Genomic DNA, 18,084 nt, shown 5'->3' with positions numbered 1-18,084 from the left:
TCTGATGCCCATAAGGTTGGGGCCCAGACTGAAGAGTGATGATGTAGCATGTATGGCTTGTGAGTAGGGTTGCCAGGTTCCTGGCCTGATCCTGTATCTTTAGGAGAAGAGAAAGTCAGCCAAGTGCAGGTGCTCTTGCAACACTGTAATGAGAAAAACCACAAGGTGGAATTCTCCCTTCCCCCTGCACAACTTTTAAAGATACAGAAGACCTGTTGGTTGTCAGGCCTGGCCTCTAAGAGGTCTTCTGTATCTTTAAAAGTTGTGTAGGGGGAAGGGAGAATTCCACCTTGTGGTTTCTCCCATTACAGTGTTGCAAGAACACCTGCACTTGGCTGACTTTCTCTTCTCCTAAAGATACAGGATCAGTCTCAGGCCAGGAACCTGGCAACCCTACTTGTGAGTAAGAGGTCTACTCATGAGTAAGCAACCCCTGGAACTCCTTTAGGAAGCCACCGTATATAAGGTCTCCCTTGTGAGCCTTTCATCTGCTGGAAACACAGGTCTGTGACTCCTTGCTGTGTTGTACCTTATGCTGTTGACCTTGGACTGTTGCCTGACCTAACTTCTGGATCATGCTTTGGACCTAGACTGAGTGCCTATGCTTGACCTTGCCTTGCTGCTGTTGCTGCTGCTGATAATAATAATATCCTACCCTTCCTCCCAAAGAAGCCCAGGGTGGCAAACAAGAAGCAATAAAAACTCTTTAAAACAATTCCGGTACAGATGCCCAAAGGGAAGGCTGTCTACTTTAAAAGGCTTGTTGGAAGAGGAGGGTCTTCAGCAGGTGCTAAAAAGACAACATTTGAGACTGTGCTGCACCTTGACCCCTGCTCTCTTGGGTACATGTTTCACTATGAGTCTTTTGCCTCCTGGAACTGAGACCCTAGCCCTTGAGGGCACCCCATGGAGCACAACAGCTAAATCACTCCAAAATTCAGGTGCTAAGAATGTCAGAAACACCCCTATGCCTTTATCTGCCTACTTTGCTTTTAACAATACACACAGATCGATGTGAGGAGTATTCTAAGGAAACAAGTCCACTTACCAAAGCACAGAGCAGATCCACTGCTTCCAGAATGAGTTCTTGGTGGCCAATTCGAGTGACTCCCAACTCTTCAAGCTCCTGATGAGTGATGTGTAATAGCTGCTCTCCATTGATCTTTTCTCTCTCAAAGTTTTTAATGTATTGTTGCAGGCAGTCATCGAGGCCTAGATTATAACAACAACAGAGGCACTTGGTTAGAAATAAACACAGAGGGCATACTTTGCAGCCTCACTGTGGCTTCAGCTCACTCTGGCCTGCTTTCATCTTGATGACCTGTAAAAGCCTATGTTCTTTTAAGAAAAGAATGCAAAGAGGAATAATCTCATTTCTTACTTTGTGCAAGGGTATGAACCTTGTATATTGCACCCATCTGCAGTTAGACACTGTATCCCAAAGTTAATCACACAGTGAAAACATCCTGTTGAATTATCCTAAGGGGCAATGGGCAGGACATGGACAATGCAAACCCAATGAAGCTGCAGCCAGTTTTGACTTCCCAGTGTATGAGCATGTCATGCAGTGTACACACGTGCAACAGTCCCACATCTATTTTTGCACAAGTTGTTTTTTAGTTCATGTATCATTTCAAGAAAAAGTGGAGAGGTAAACAATGAATTGAACTTCTCCCTTGTCCTTAGCAAGGTATTCAATCATTTGGGTGTGATCACTGAGAAGGCTGTTTCTCTTGACCCATCCAATGGTGATTCCACTGCCAGTAGACAGAGGACCTCTCCAACAGATTACAGGCAGCCTCCAGGCTGCTATAGAAGGAGGCATTTCATAAGGTATCCTGGACCCAAGCCATTTAGGGCCAAAAGTTGCTTACTGGGTAGAATAGAGCTATGCCAGCTGCCCTGCAGGTGGGTCATTCTTGCTTACCGAGAGGGAGAGGGGCAAGGTGGCAGGAAGATTGGCACGGTGCAAACACATTGACAGTGTCCTGGCCAACGCCGCTAGAGTCAGACTCGAACTCACTGGTGTGTTTTTCTCTTTAATGTTTCATGTGGAATCTCAGCTTACAGTGTTTTGTAGATCAGCTTACAGGTTATACAGCACTCTGCATCTCTACACGGGCATAATTAAGCATAACTACTCCAGCTAAGATGTTGTAGCAGCAATTAGACATGCCCCTTGAGATCCTTTAAGTAGGCTTGGGGAGGGCTTTCTATTCGTGCGGAGGTTTCTCTGAATGGGACTGTGTGAGCAAGCGAGCACTCAGACGACCAGGCTGAACAGCTGGTGCAATCTGTGAGCGCCTGTGCATCTGCCAGTGCATCTTTGGCGACAATGGCACTTCATCCAGATCCTCCTCTGACATGGCCTCTGATTGAGCCTCCTATTCCTCCTCCTTGGGAAGAGATGCAAGTGGCAGCTCCAGAGACAAGGGAGGGCTGAGAAGTGTGTGTGTGTGGGGGGGAGTTGTCATTGTCTCAACTGCCAAACCCTTCTCCTGTTTCAGCTCCCTCCTTCTGCAGTCCACTGGGACCCTTCCTAGGATCTCATTCTTCCTCTTCTGCTTGCCGCCAGGAGTCTTCCAAGGGACCCATGAAGGACACAGCCTATCTGACACTCCTGCTGGTGTGTTTCCACGGTACCAGCCTCAGTCTGTAGCATCTCACCTTATCTCCCTTCCAGGAAGCAACAGCTACTGACCTGCTGGGAAGCTAACATAGCAGCTTCTGTTTGGGGCTTTAAAGGTAAATCATCCACACTTCGAATTATGCTGTCACCTTAGAGTTCAGGCAGAATAAAAATGTGATCAGTCGTACTAATAAAATAGTTCCTGGCACCTGACATGATTTATTCCAGAACCCGTGCTTTGGACACAATTTCATTTATGTTAAAATATCGATGGAGGGAGAGAAGCAACTTTCCTGGGATTAAGCCACCGATGACAAGATTAAAACAATCTTTTAGTCCACAAGACCAAAAAGCAATGCAGCAAAGACAAATCAAACAGAAAGGTGTGTTTTTTTCTCCTATAGTAAAAATTTACTGGTCTCAGAGGTCAGCCAAAGATCAACCTGTGGCCACATTCCCTACTTTACAGAGGAAGAGTCTTCAGTTTCAAGGATTTCTCATTTCAGGGGCAGGGAATCTTTTTCACCCTGAGGGCCATATTCTGGGCAACCTTCCAAGGGCCACATGCCCCTTGTGGGTGGGGCCAGAGGCAATAGCGGATGCAATGTATGTAAATTTTTCTTTTGTATACTAGGCTAGTTTCTACGCCACATTCATCCCTTCCTTTTATTCCACTATAACTCCACTTTAAACAGTCATGGCTTCCCCCCAAAGAATCCTGGGAAGTGCAGTTTGTGAAGGGTGCTGTTAGGAGATCTGTGTTTCCCTCATAGTTCCCCTCATTTCAGAGTTCTCTGGGAAAAGGGAACAACTGTTAGACCACTTGAACAATTGTAGCTCTGTGAGGCAAATAGGAGTCTCCTAACAACTCAGCACCCTTCACAAATTACACTTCCCAGGATTCTTTGGGGGAAGCCATGGCTATTTAAAGTAGAATAATAGTGGAATAAATGTGTGGGGTGAATGTGGCCCTACACTCGCCCCTCTGTGGACCACCCAAGCAAGGAAAAGGCATTATCAGAGTTCAAGGACACATTTCAGCCAGGCAAAAACACTCAAGGAGGGCCTGTAACGAGTATGTCCTGGGGAGATTGGGATGTGGCTGGAGGATGCTGTGGCGAAGGGGAAAGTCCTGGGGGCCAGATAAAAGGGCTTGCAGAGCCACATTTCACCCCTGTGCATGTTGTTTCTCTTGCTTTGTTTGAAGGACTTTCTGGTCCAACTCTGGTGTACAGAAGGGAGAGCCTTGATGTTGCCCTTCAACATTCAGCACTTGGACAGCAGACTAAGCAGACTAAGCAGGCATACAGGTCACTTGGCCATACCCTTCCCCACTATAGAGCAATGTATTGTGTGTCTATTTAAACCCCCACCATTATTTCTAAATTTGCATCTATACGTATAAGTTAGCATATCCCACATCCATGCAAATATGTGCCCTCTTTTGTCATAGGAACATAGGAAACTGCCTTATACTAAGTTAGACCATTGGTGCGTCTAGCTGAGTATTGTCGACACTGACTAGCAGAGGCTCTCCAGGGTTTCAGGGAGGGAATCGCTCCCAGCCCTACTCGGAGATGCCAGGGATTGAACCTGGGACCTTCCTCGTGCAAACAGATGCTCTACCACTAGCCCTTCAACTTCTTGGGTGATGTGTTTCCTCTGGCTTGGCAAGGAAGTGGGCCATCCTAAGTGGCTTTCCAGGGGGCTGACTAAATATCTGGCTTTTGCTGCTTGCCTAGACTGGACAAATCAGAGGGGTTGTTAAACATCTGTCAGACCACAATACTTTCAGACTGTCTTTCTGTACCAAGCAGCCACCCAGTACCAGTAGAAACCATATGGCCACACATTTCCCCAAATCACCTTCTTGGTTTTTAAATATGTGGAGAACTGGCTATGGCAGAGTTTTTCAGCCCACAGATGGCATGGGTGAAATAACCCTTACCTCTGTACAGTAGGTTATATTCCAGCCACACAACAAAGTTTTTTACATAGCTACCCAACATCTCTCTCCAACCAGGAAAGCAAGAGGAATTAACAGACCCTATACACTTGAGGCATATGTTTTCAGGGCCCACACTGTTCCTGTGAATGTGATGTGTTATTTTTAATTATGTATTTTAAAATTATGTAACCCACCTTGGGACCTACTTGTGAAGCGTGGGCAACCATCATCATCACCACTACAGTTCAAGGGTGCATTCCAGCCAGACAAAAAATCACTCAAAGGAGACTGCGGAGCAGGGCCATTGAGGGATGGGACTTGGGGATGGGGCTTGGCCTATTTATTTATTCATTAAATTTATACCCTGCCCTTTCTCCCAGAAGGAGCCAAGGGCAGCAAACAAAAACACTAAAAGCACTTTAAAACATCTTAAAAACAAAAGATTTTAAAATGTATTAAAACAAACATATTAAAACAAAACATATTTTAAAAAACATTTGAAAAACATCTTAAAAAGCAATTCCAACACAGATGCAGACTGGGATAAGGTGTCTACTTAAAAGGCTTGTTGAAAGAAGAAGGTCTTCAATAAGCGCTGAAAAGGTAACAGAGATGGTGCCTGTAATATTTAAAGGGAGGGAATCCCAAAGGGTAGGTGCCACTACACTAAAGGCCCACTTCCTATGTTGTGCAGAACAGACCTCCTGAGAACATGGTGTCTGCAGGGGGCCTTCACCTGCAGAGCGCAGTGATCGACTGGGTAAATAAGGGATAAGATGGTCTTTTAGGTATCCTGGTCCCAAGCTGCGCAGGGGTTTGTACACCAAAACCAGAACCTTGAACTTGGCCTAGGAAGGAGTCTGTTCTGGGAAAGAGTCCAAAGGGCCAGATAGAGACCCCTGGAGGACCACATGTGGCTCCTGGCCATGAGGTCCCCAGTTCTGTGTTATGCAACGTAGCGAAATACCTTCAGCAATAGCTCCATGCAGGCTTCACTCCTATGTGGTTAGAATGGTTGGCCCTATGCTTGATGACCCCATCCCCTCCATCATGCCACACCCCTTACCTTCAATGGCCTCCATCCTTTGGAGTCAAAAGGTCTGAGGCAGGGATTCTGCTCTGCAGATACATCTCTATACAATTCAGAACCCAGACCAGAACTTACCCTCCCAACACATGGAGGGCAGCAGCACTAAGCAACAAGGAAATGCCAGCGGGGTCAGGGATGGGGAGCAAAGCCCCACGTTCCTCCACACCTGATTCTAATCATGAAGAGCCTGAACACTCACACAGGGCTAATGTAGACTTGGGGAGCTCACAAAGTGACTCTTTGTATGGGAAAATGAGTGCAACTTACAAGCATGTTCCCTTTTGATTTGTGAAATAGTGCGTGGAGGTGCGTGTGTGATATATGCTTTTGCTTTCATGGGACACAGATTGCACAGGTCTGAAATACTGGTTACAAATTGGCTTTAAACAATTTTAGGTTTGAAACTGGAAGCGGAGGATTACATTAATGTTAGACAGGTCAAGCTATGAAGCAGCAGTTTCTTTGGAACAAGTCTTGCAAGAGGGGACTTCACTGGGTTTCAGGAAAAAAACCTGGATATCCTGTGACTTTTGTTGTTGTTCTAGTGCTACACTTAAGGCTTACCAGGCCCCAGTAACTCATGCATTGGTAACCTCAAGACTCAGTGATTGCAATGCACTCTGTGGTTACCTTTGAACCTGCCCTGGAAGCTCTGGCTAATGCAGTATGCTGCAGCTAGGATGTGAAAAACCCTACATTACACAGTTGGACTCTCCATGGTAGCCACTCCATGGTAACAGGTAATAAACTGAGCATGCAAAACACAGACATACACATAGGCTCCAACTCTTTTATTTAATCAGGTTGGTAAAAAAAAAAATACTAACCAGCCTTGTTTTTTAAGGCAACTGGCTAGCTGTTTTTCTGACTTACATCTGTGGTGCACGTTACTTTTTTGGGGTACCCAGCCACCCAAATGATTTCAATTTATTTGCTAAAATTCTGGTTTTGAGGAGCCTCTTCTCATAGGGCATTTTAAATGGATGTAAACTTTTTCTATTTACGAATGAAAGGATTTGCCAATGTACATTCTCTCAAGTTTCTAATTTTCCCAGTCTTAAATTCAGTTCTCCACATTTCTGCAGCAATTTGCAATTTTGCTTTTTTTTAAAAAAAATCACATTAAAATTCATCAGAATTTTAAGGCAAATTTCTCCTAATATACACATGTTTGCATGCAGGTTTGATGAATGTACAAATTTTTGCAAGCAATTTCTCTGAATTCATTTTTGTTATTTTCACTAATATTTTTTTCATTTTTATGCACACTTTCTCCTAATGTTTGCATTTTTGTAATCATTGGCTGGTTGGAGAACCACATCACAAAATTTGAACAAGTGCTAATTTCAAAGGATGGCTGCGTGTTTGGTTCTCATGTTGTTTTGGAAAGTGCAAATTTGATAGATTAAATGTGAACTGAATTGAATTTATTGTGCATCCCTACTTTAAATGATGATGTGTGCGCAGCCCCAGTCTCCTCTATGTGCCCACTCAACGCACATGGATAGACATCAGTCTCTCGATCTGAATCAAGCTTCTTCCCCCTTTCCACTTTTAGTCCATGCCTTTCCTTCTTTGTCATCTTGTAAGTGTGACTTTCCCCCCTTTCTTGGACACATTTTGCTTTTGTGCAATTTCAGATTCTCAGTTGAGTTCGCAAGGTGCTCCACATTGTGGCAAAGCAATGCACAGCCCATGCATTACAGGGGAGAGAACAGGCCTGATGAGACAACCAGGCACTTCTGGTATCAGGCATCACTTCTTTAATTGCCATCTCCTTTTATGATTATCCGACACAGGCTGCACATTACAGCCATCACATTGTTGCCTTTATGGAGGAAAATAAATCCAGGGTGCCATCACAATGAAATAATCTCTTACTATTTCCTGCCATTACTGAAAATTAATAGAGGTGTGAAATGAAGGGAGGAAAATGTTTACTGGTAGGTTTTTCCCCCTCTGCACTTTCTCCAGGATATACTAAAAGAACGTTCTATGTGCAAAGTTTACATACTCCAACTATTTCTATTTTCTGGTCCCTGTTTCTTGTAGACAACTGTCCCTATTTTGTTCCTACTTGTTCTATTGTGGGGACGCTTTGTTAAAATCCTGTTAGTGCAAGGGTTGTCTCCAACTATGTTTTACTCAGAGTAGACCCATTGAAATTAATGGACCAAAGTAAGTCAGGTTTGTTAATTTACATGGTCTACTCAGAGTAGGACTGGCACTGGATACAGCCTTGACTTGTCTACTCTGAGTAGGACTAAGGCTGCAATCCAATACACATTTACCTCAGAGTAAGTCCACTGAACACAATGGAGCTTCCTTCTGAGTAGACATGTATTGGACTGCAGCCTTTGTTAGATACAACCCTTTGAATGTTTGAGTTGGAAGGGATCCTGGAGGTCATCTTGACTAACCCTCTGCTCAAGGCATTTGTTTCTGCACTTTCCAAATTCTGGATGACTTGTCTGCTTCTGCCCTGTTTTACAGTTTGCATTGTGTTTTTATATTCTATTTCTGTACACCACTTGAGCAGTTCTCTGTACACTGCTTGAGCCTAGTCTGAATGTAGAAATGTACAAAATTATGAAATAAAATAAAGGCATGAGGCAGTTACAGGATTCCCAACAGATGGACATCCAGCCTCTACTTAAATACCTCCAGTGAAGAAGAGCCCGTCACCTCTTAAGGTAGTCTCTTCCACTGTCAAAACACCTCTTTCCGTTAGGAAGCTTCTCCTAATATTCAGCTGAAATCTGCCTCCCTGCAATTCCCACCCTCTAATTCAGCCTTTCCCAAGCTGGTCTAATTCTAGTGCTTACCTCTGGAGCCACAGAGAATAAGGCTGCAAAACAATACATGCTTATCTAGGAGTAAGTCCCATTGAACCCAATGGAGCTTACGTCTGAATAGACATGTACTGGATTGGAGCCTAAGTCTGCTCCAAATTTGTTTGCAGCTGTTTGAAGACTGCTGTCATCTCTCCCCTTCATCTTCCCTTCTCTGGACTAAGCATTCCCAGATTTTTCAACCGTCCTTCAGAGGAACTTGGTTTCCAGAGCCTTCACCATTCTGGTCACCCTACTCTAGATGTGCTCCAACATCCTTCTTAAAATGTCATGCCCAGAACTGGACACAATGGGTTGTATCTAATACTAGTCCCACTCAAAGTTAACAGGCATGGCTAACTTAGGTCCGTGAATAGCAAGAGGTCTACTCCAAGTATAGCTTAGCTGGACCCAAATGTGGCCTGACATTCTTCATGGTGAATCCCCTTCCCTCTGATCACTTATGGCATGTGTGTATATATATATATATATATATATCTTTTATCCAGAGCACATGTCTATAAATGCATATGCATCAACACTAAATGCAGACTGCAGACTGCCATTTTGTACACCACTGCTGATAAGGTATGGTTTGAACTGTTGATACTGTAGGACAATTATGTTTTGCTAGTGTATCTTTAGTTCAAAGAACACATACCCCAGTGACTTTAAACTAGTGGTGTAGAGGCCATTGCAGGATAAAAGATGGCATGAGGCAACAGATGAAGTAGAGGCTGACACAACATGCAATGGTGTGGTAGAGCAAACAATGATCCTTGGTAGGAGAATAAGATGCTCAAAGTGTGTCCCTATTTTTAGCAGTGGAATATTGGAGGGCATAATTATCTGGATGCACTGCACCAAGGTAGCTTGGCCATGCAAGATACCAGTTTCGGGACTGTGTCCATAGTCAGCAATCAACTCAGTTTCTTGCAGTAGATCAGCTTCCCTCAGACTGGTACATGTCCTCCCTCAGATCAGGTTTTGGAGTGCAAAGGCAGGTAGAGTACAGGGTACTCACAGTTTTAGCAGACCTGTTGTGTCTTGAACAGCTGGGGCCAAGTAAGGTGAGCCCAAAAACCTAGCCTAAGAAGGGGGGCACTCCAAGTCAGGGAGAGCTCTCAGTGGCCAACACTGGCATGACCTCTTCCAGAGCAAGAAACATACTGTAGCCTTTTGATCATGGCCTTATATCCTGTTAGCCCTGCCCCTTTTAAGAATCTATCTGTTGTTTAAAGCAGGGGTTCCCAAACTGTGGTCTGTGGAGCACCACTGGTCCACAAGTTTCACCAGGTGATCCATGGCATGTCTGGATTAAATACTCATATTTATTTTTAACTGTATTTTTGTTTCTTTTATAATGCTGTATGCTATTGTATTAAATTCGCATTCTATAGAATTCAAATTAAACTAGAATAAAATACAGTATGGGAAATAAAAGAAGCAATGAAAAATGCAATTACAAATCACACAGCATCTAGCACAGTGCATGACAATTGCTACAAAAAGGTATGTAGGTATTATTTAGAAAATCGGTGAGTGGTTTGCTAAGACCTGCAGTAATTTACGTGGGGGGGAAAAGCTTGGAAATCACTGGTCTGAAGGGATGCTGCCCTATGCTGCAGCTGCTAGCTCCTGTGGGGTGGAGGTGGTAAGGGCTGCATAGGAGGGATATCCTCTGAGTGAGAGGAGCCAGGCAAGGCTATGATGGTCTGGGAGTGGGTGGGTGGGTGGCAATTTCAAGGCGCTGCCTCCTCTTCCTTTGAGTCTGCCTCTGAGCTGGATTGCATATTGTGGCCTGAAGAAATGACAGTGCTCTTCAGATGTTGTTGGACTCCCAACTTTTAGCCAGCATAGCCAACTTCAGCCAGTTAACTACAACTTTCAGCTGATGTAAACTTTGCATAGGAATGAACAGGGTGGAATAACAGGATGACAATGTAACTTATGTAATGTAATTTCACCAAAGTTGATGAGTCAATTTTTTGGCAGAAGATGAACTGCAGTGGAATGGAATCAATGCTGCATCAATGATGCAATTCATCAATGATGAATACAAGGCAGAATAAAAAAAGAAGCCTTCTTACATCCCTAGTCATAACCCACTGACAAAGATTTCTTTATAAAACAACAACAGGCTCCATGTTTCATTAACAAGTTCAAATGCGTGTAAATATTAACATACTGCCATCAGTTTAACTAAACAAAATAGTATCATACTATTTCCCCAGCCATTCTTGTTTTCAAGTGGGCCAGACCTTTACATGCAACACACCCATGAGTCAATTTGGACAGGTGGGTGGGGCCACTCACCTGTCAATCACCTGAGATCATACTGACATCAAGTGACCCATTTTCCTTTGCATGCACAGGTTGCAATCAGACCATGCAAGCCAATGCACTGTGCTTTGCAAGCATTGTGGAAGGGCCATAGTTCAGCGGGGGGGGGGATCTGCCTTGCATGCAGAAAGTCCCTGGTTTAGTACTTGGCATCTCCAGGTAGGGTTGGAAGAGACCCTGAAGCCCTGGGGAGCTGCTGCCAGTCAGTCCTGACAATACTGAGTTAGATAGACCAATGGTCCTGACTCAGCGTAAGGCAACTTCCTTTGTTCCTATGGTACACTGTTGATCAGGTAGTTGTCAGCATCTGCAAAGCCCTGTTCCTTTGCAAATTCCAGTGATCAGCTGATCTGCAGTGCCTGGAAATCCCTTTTGACAGAAAGCTGCATCTTTACCCAGTGCCACACCTAATGCCATATATGATGTCAGGTATGGGACAGGTGGACATGGCTTGGTGGAATGGCCTCACGGGTCAAATGGGGCTTAATTAAGTCAAATAGGCTTAATTAGGCACACAAACTGGAGGTTCCTCACCACTGATTTAGATGGTGAAGTCTCCCTCACTGCCACCTTCATTAACAGACAGGGCTAAAAATAACATCTGAATTATTTGGACATTGGACAAAAAAATTCCAACTGTCGGGCTGCAATCCTGGCATGAAAAGTCACCCTCTCTGCAAGCTACTCTTCCAGAAAACCTGGAGACACACTATTGAATATGAAAGCAACAGGAAGGAAGAGAAAATTAGCCTTTTTTTTTTTTTACAAAAAACAACAATTGCGCAACAGATAAATGAAAAATAACATTCTCAAGGATTTTCCACAAAGTCTCCTTCCGTATGTTTGTCTAGCCCTGGGATGCACCAAACAAGTGTGTCGTGCTCTGATAAGGAAATTCCGTGTCGCTGGTTGATCTAAATATGCCTCTATGCCAGGTACATCTATTGTGTAAAAGCAAAACTGGCTTTTTGTGTGTGTGACTCAGGATGCTCTTTTGTAGATCCCCAAGGTACTTTTTGTTTTGGGAAGACATTTACTTAACGGTTCAAACAGTATGGCAGGTGACAATGGAAGAAACAGAGAAAGTCACTGATGAAAAACCTGGCTGTCTCACAACCTAACAGTACAAGACACATACAAAAGAGAGGACAGCTGAACCACATTCTGTATGAGCCCATTTGCGATAGTGAACATTGAGGCCCATATTAGCAATGAGTTTGATGACTTACAGTAGTTTGGCTACTGCCGGTTGGGGAGATGTCAGGTAATGAGAGAAGAAAAACAAGGGAATCCTGTCTGTGGTGCTTTGAACAGATTGCCTTCCTCTTCTAGCAGATATCTAAATGTCTTCTTTCTTTTTTTTTTTGGATTTTGCTAAAAAGCTCTGAGTGATATATCTCAATTCTAGTACACATATAAATTAGGGATGAAAGAATATGTCAATTTTTGTTCTTTCTGTTTCTCATTTTTCCAGTCCTATATTCAGTTCTTCACAACCACAGCCTGGCAACCAAGAGGTCTTCTGTATCTTTAAAAGTTGTGCAGGGGGAAGGGAGAATTCCGCCTTGTGGTTTTTCCCATTATAGTGTTGCAAGAACACCTGCACTTGGCTGACTTTCTCTTCTCCTAAAGATACAGGATCAGCCTCAGGCCCTGAACCTGGCAACTCTAATTCCAAGTAGAGATGGAATTATTGTCAGTCAATTAGGGTCCTCTCAGTATCTCATTTTTCTAATCTTAAATTCGGTTCTCCACATTTATGCAGCAATTTGTGAATTTTTAAAAAACAAATCCTCATGAAAATTCTCCAGCATCTTAGTGCAAATTTCTCCTAATAAATACATTTTGTAAGCAGTTTTGACTAATGTACACATTTTTGCAAACAATTTATCGTAACATAATACATTTTAATGTTATTTTACCAGTATATTCATTTTGTGCACATAATACATGTATTTTTATAAACATTGGTTGGTTGGCGAACTGCATCCTAAAATTTGGATACATGCAAATTTCAAAGGATGGCTGTGTTTCAGTTCTCATATTGTTTCAGAAAATGTGAAATTGACATATTCTGCTTTAAATGTGAACTGAATTGAATTTCTCCCCCATCCCTGGGAAAAGCTGTTGCTCAGTGGTACCTCAATTTCAGGTTCAGTCCCTGGCATCACCAGGTAGGGCTGGGCCTATAACCTTACAGAGTTTATGCCAGTCAGTGTAGACAGTACAGAGCACATGAGGACCAAATCACAGCCATCCTTCAAAATTGACACTTATCCAAATTTTGCAGTGCTGCTTTCCAACTAAGCAATGTTTGCAAAAAAAATTTTTTATGTTTCTATATAATGGGATGCCATTTTGAATCAAGATGTCAGACTGAACCTTCCATAACTGCACTGGTATCTTAGAATTCCTGAGCAATACTGGGTATGAGGCTGCCATAAAATAAATACATCAACATTAGTAACAGCCCACCTAATCCCTAGTTGAGGAAGGAGCATCTTTGTGTATTCCTTTTGAATGTTACAATAATACACATGAGAGTAAGACACGCATCAGAGTGTAGAAAATTCAAGATGAATATTGTCAAAACTTTTCACATGGAGGAGAGGCACATGTCCACAAAAGGCCGTGTTAGGTTTCTCACTGATCTGTCCATAGCAGTAGGAACAGAGATCTTCTCTGGGCTTCACCACGTGCTTCAAAATAGACACTAGCAAGGAATGAAGTGAGGTACGTGTGTGATCATGACAACAGGATGCCTTACATCTGTCTGAAATCCTTTTTTTTTAATTCTTCCTACACAATATGAAAAGCCTCCTGGGGTATCAAAGATGCGGATATAATACATTGATCTTCTAAAAGGACACAGGAGGTCTACAAAAGCACCTCCCTCCTAATCCAGAACTTGTCATTATCACACCAGTGTTTTGGCAGGCCTATCATATCATTTGAAGTGTCTGCATTAAGATATGGTTGAAATGTGTCTTCCAAAATATTTGGGTTAAGAACAAGCAGTGAACTTTAAAATAAGCTGAGCACCAACCATTCCTGAAACAATGACTCCATCTTTCTCCATTCATTTCTTGCATTTGCAGTTTAAATGTTCAATGTCACATCATCCAAAAGCATGCAAAATACACAGAATGTCAGTGGAAACATAACATTTCCTAAATGGTGAATTAAGTCTCACAATTGCAGGCACACATTTTCTCCTACTGAGCCTTGCCTGTTATAAAAGGACCTGTTTAACACCATGATTTAAATAAATGTAATTTTAAGTATTTCAAATTTTATTTATTATATCTATTTGTTGCTTTTTACATGCAGATGTCAAAGTACTTAGAAAATAGGACCAGAAACAACAAGAAACATTAGAACCAAGTATAAGAACTACAACAAAACAGGAACCTGAAATGTTCATCTACAAGAAAGGGGAGATCCAACACAACCCGCTAAAATGATGAGCTCAAAAAGAGATCATAGACATTTTCATTATATCATTGCCTTGTTTGTTATTGATAAAAATAACGACTGCCAAATTAGGTCTCACTGTTATGTTTCTGGATTAAAGTCTGCACAACAGTTTGAATTACAGTTTAATACTGCTTATGTTTATAGTGCCCCTGTGGAAGAACATAGTTAGAAACCTGCTTGGTTCACATTCAGAAACTGGGGGGGGGAAACCATGTGCACCTGTTCCTTCCTTTTCCATGTCCTTTGTCATGGCCAATGCAAATTCAGTTCAAAGAGCTGCCAAACACACAAATATGGCTTTCTATCTATCTTTAAGCAAGGTGTATTTACCTCTTACATATATACATACATACATTTATTTCATTTCTTAGCCAACGTACTGCCCTCCAGATGCACTGAAGGACAACTCCTGTCACCTCTGCCCATGCTGTCTGGGGCTGATGAGAGCTTTAGTCCACAACATCTGGAGGATGCCTCATTGGCTACCCCCTGCTTTAAGCAAATATGCCCCAGCAATGAGATGTGTCAACTGCATTCTCTATCCTGAAGGCTATTTCTCAACCGCAGCTGAAAGTTCACCTCCAAGTTCACTTGGAGAATTCTGGGCTCAAAAATTGGATGTCAAGGATGCATCTAAAATAATTTGGGAAGCAGAGGGTGGTATATTAGAACAAACGGGCCTCTTTCCCACCAACCTCAGCCAGCCCCCACCTGCCTGCCTTCTTCCTTAGGGGGGTGGCCCTGGCTGTCAGCTTCCTTAGTCTCAGTGTTGCCCTTGTAGAACTCAGCAGGGAGGAGGATGGGATCAAACCTAGAATTAGTCATCTCAGCCTGCCATTGGTTCTGCCTGTCACTGGCTCTGGCTACTCCTACTGTTGGCCTCCCTGCCTTCCACCCTACCAGTCCCAATGGGCACTAGCCACCACTGAATTTGGGGGCTGAAAAATAATGCCTTGAATGTGGAGAATAATTTTGGTGCTGGTTTCCAGGTGTGTGCACTCAGAAAGTTTTGAGGCCGTACCTCTTTGCCATCATCAGTGTCCGCACTCCGTTTTGTGTGTTCTTTTTAAATTTTATTTAGGTGCTCCTGCTTATGATGGCAGCAGCAGAGCTCATCTCTCCCTGCCCCAGAGGTCCCTTTAGATTAATGCTACATCACCAGAAGAGGACTTTGGAGGGGTGCAACGGGAGATGCCACTGAGCCCCACAAGTGCCAGCAAACAAACAAACAAACAAACAAAGGCCCCCACCTTTGACAGCAGAAAGAAGAATGGCCATGTGTCCTGTTTTACAGATGACAGTCCTCTGTTTGAAGAGCTGTCCACTCCAAGTTTAAAGATTAAAAATGTTGAGAAGGGAGAGCAGGAGCCTGGAAATTGCCCATCAACAGCCCCTGAACAGCAGTCTGAGCAGGCACACAAGTCACCCGGCCACACTCTTTGCACGATATCTATTTAATTTTAATTAAATTATTTATATATTTGAATCTATACATATAAATTAGCATTTGCAAATTTTATGCAAATTAGTGTCTGCTTTTTGGAGATGTATTTCCCTTTTTTTTTTTGGTGACGTGTAAGAGGTCACCATACAAGCTGGTATAGCACAATGCAGAGGAGAGCTTGGCTGGGAGTCCACAGTCTGTGAGTTCAAATCCCCACTTGTGTCTCCTGGGTGTCAAGGGCCAGCTAAAGATCACCCCACAGTGAGTGGCTCAGGGGTTATGTGCAATGCCACCTGTGCAGCCATGGGCAAGCTGCATAGTCCCAAGGAGCCCAGTTGCCCCCCAGCTAGCAGTTGTGGACAAGGAAGGGGCTGGCTTGTGCAGCTGTGGCAAGCTGAGCAGGCCCTAGCCAGCTGGGGAGGACTAGCCTCAGAGGGAGGCAATGGTAAACCACCTCTGAATACCGCTTACCATGAAAACCCTATGCATGGGGTCACCATAAGTCAGGATCAACTTGAAGGCAGTCCATTCCATTTTCAAGGGGTCACCATAGCAAAGAGGTAACGACCCAAACGTTTTAAGAATTTTCACTGCCTACCTGAAAATGGATGAAAAACCACACACACACATCCCCAAATGGTGAGTGCTGAAAATATATGCATGGAGAAACAAATGTCCATGTGTTCAAGGTCCTGTCTGCACTGCAACCAGTGCAAATACCCCCTGGCCCCACTCCCAACCTTCACATGGGCACAGACACTCAAATATGCATGGGTTCACTACACATGAACTCTCCTCTCTCTTTATGCAAGAGGTGGAATGCACAAAGGCTGCCTACTTGTGTTTAGATTATGGGCTTAAGATGTGATGCAAAGACAACCTTGGAGATGTGGCGGCCAGGGATGGAGGCAGCACTAATGAGCCCAATCACTCCATCCAAGTGCCCATTTTTAGATGTGGAAAGGGCTATAGCTTAATGGTGGAGCACCTGCCTTGCATTCAAAAGGTCTCAGATTCAATGTGGTGGAGCTGGCAAAGTGTTCTGTCTGAAATCTCAGGCAGCTGCTACTAGTCAGCGTAGAAAATACTGAGCTAGATGGGCCAATGATCTGACTTGATATAAGCTGCTTCCTGTGTTACTAGTTCATGAAAGTCTTACAGGGCAGAGGGTTCTTCTCTCAATAAGAAAGGAAAATAAAATGATCAAGAAGACTTCTTGCAGGGAAAATGTCAGGTTTTGAACTTCAGGTGTTGTTGCATTAGGATACCTGGAAACAGAAAATCCTCCCTCCCTCTTCTCCAGGAAGGATGTGTTTTCTCCACAGTCTCAAAAATTCATTAACAGCTAACAGGATTTTGTGCAAAATGCACTAAAAGACCAAGCACCATAACATTCCAGCCCCAAAGGAGAATGGCTGAAAGGGCTGAGTGTGTGGAAATAGAAGATTTTGATGCAAAGTGCTCTCAGACAGCCATTAGCAGCATGCTTGCTTTCAAGCAGAATCAGGTGTACAAAACACATTTTATAACCCATCATAAAGGCATGGCTTTCAAAAACCTGCTGCCTGTTCAGATATGTTTGCATAGAAGAGAGATTCCTTGTCTCAGCCTGCTTCTTTTTTAATTTTCCCCATATGACTTGCATTTCTTTCCAAATGAAAAGGAAAAAGCTGCAGGATAAGCCATATTCTTCTTTAAGAAACCACAAGCTAACACTGTCCCCAGAAAAACCCTTCCTCTTCTGTAAGGTCCAATCTGTTCCAATATCTTCTATACATTAAAAGTGGGGCACAAAGGAAACCTCTTGAAAAATTCCTTGTAAAGTTTGCAAAATAAAATCTTAGTTTTCGTGAGGATTTTATCGAAGGGGGTGGAGAATAGACATTTATACTACTACTACTACTACTTACTACTACTACTACTATATCCCAGCATGCAGATACAGAATGCAGTGGGTTGGCATCCAGAGTAAGTTAGTTAAGAACATTAAGCCCAGAGCCCTACAGGGTTGGCCCAAAGGCTCATTCAGTCCAGAATTCTGTTCTCCTAATGGCCAATGAAGTGTCCATGAAGTGGAGCCCACAGTATGACATGAATGCAAGTCTAATTGATTTCAATGGGAATGAGGTTCAACTAACTTACAGAGCAACTCTATGCATGCCTACTCAGAAGTACACTTTCCTGAGTTTAATGCAACTACTTCCAGGTAAGTGAATATAATGTTGCAGCTCTAGATCCAACCCAATGCATTTTTAGGTAGAAATACACCGTGACAATATTTGGGCATATCTAGTTCTAGACATTGTCTGTACACATTTTATT

The 18,084-nt window shown here is 43.2% G+C and overlaps 1 protein-coding gene across 2 annotated transcripts in view; it reads right to left on the bottom strand.

The window, feature by feature from the left end:
- The window catches only part of LOC133371393 (connector enhancer of kinase suppressor of ras 2-like), a 463,521-nt gene that overhangs the window by 289,346 nt on the left and 156,091 nt on the right, over positions 1-18,084 (bottom strand). For both annotated transcript variants that reach the window (XM_061598777.1, XM_061598778.1), the window contains exon 2: positions 1,049-1,212. In XM_061598777.1, the coding sequence (XP_061454761.1) occupies positions 1,049-1,212 (164 nt within the window). The remainder of the gene's footprint in view (positions 1-1,048; positions 1,213-18,084) is intronic.

The sequence above is a fragment of the Rhineura floridana genome, chromosome 16 (assembly GCF_030035675.1).
Source record: "Rhineura floridana isolate rRhiFlo1 chromosome 16, rRhiFlo1.hap2, whole genome shotgun sequence".
Classification (NCBI taxonomy): Eukaryota; Metazoa; Chordata; class Lepidosauria; order Squamata; family Rhineuridae; genus Rhineura; species Rhineura floridana.
Note: the sequence above shows the minus strand (reverse complement) of the source record. Positions and strands in the feature narration are given on the sequence as shown.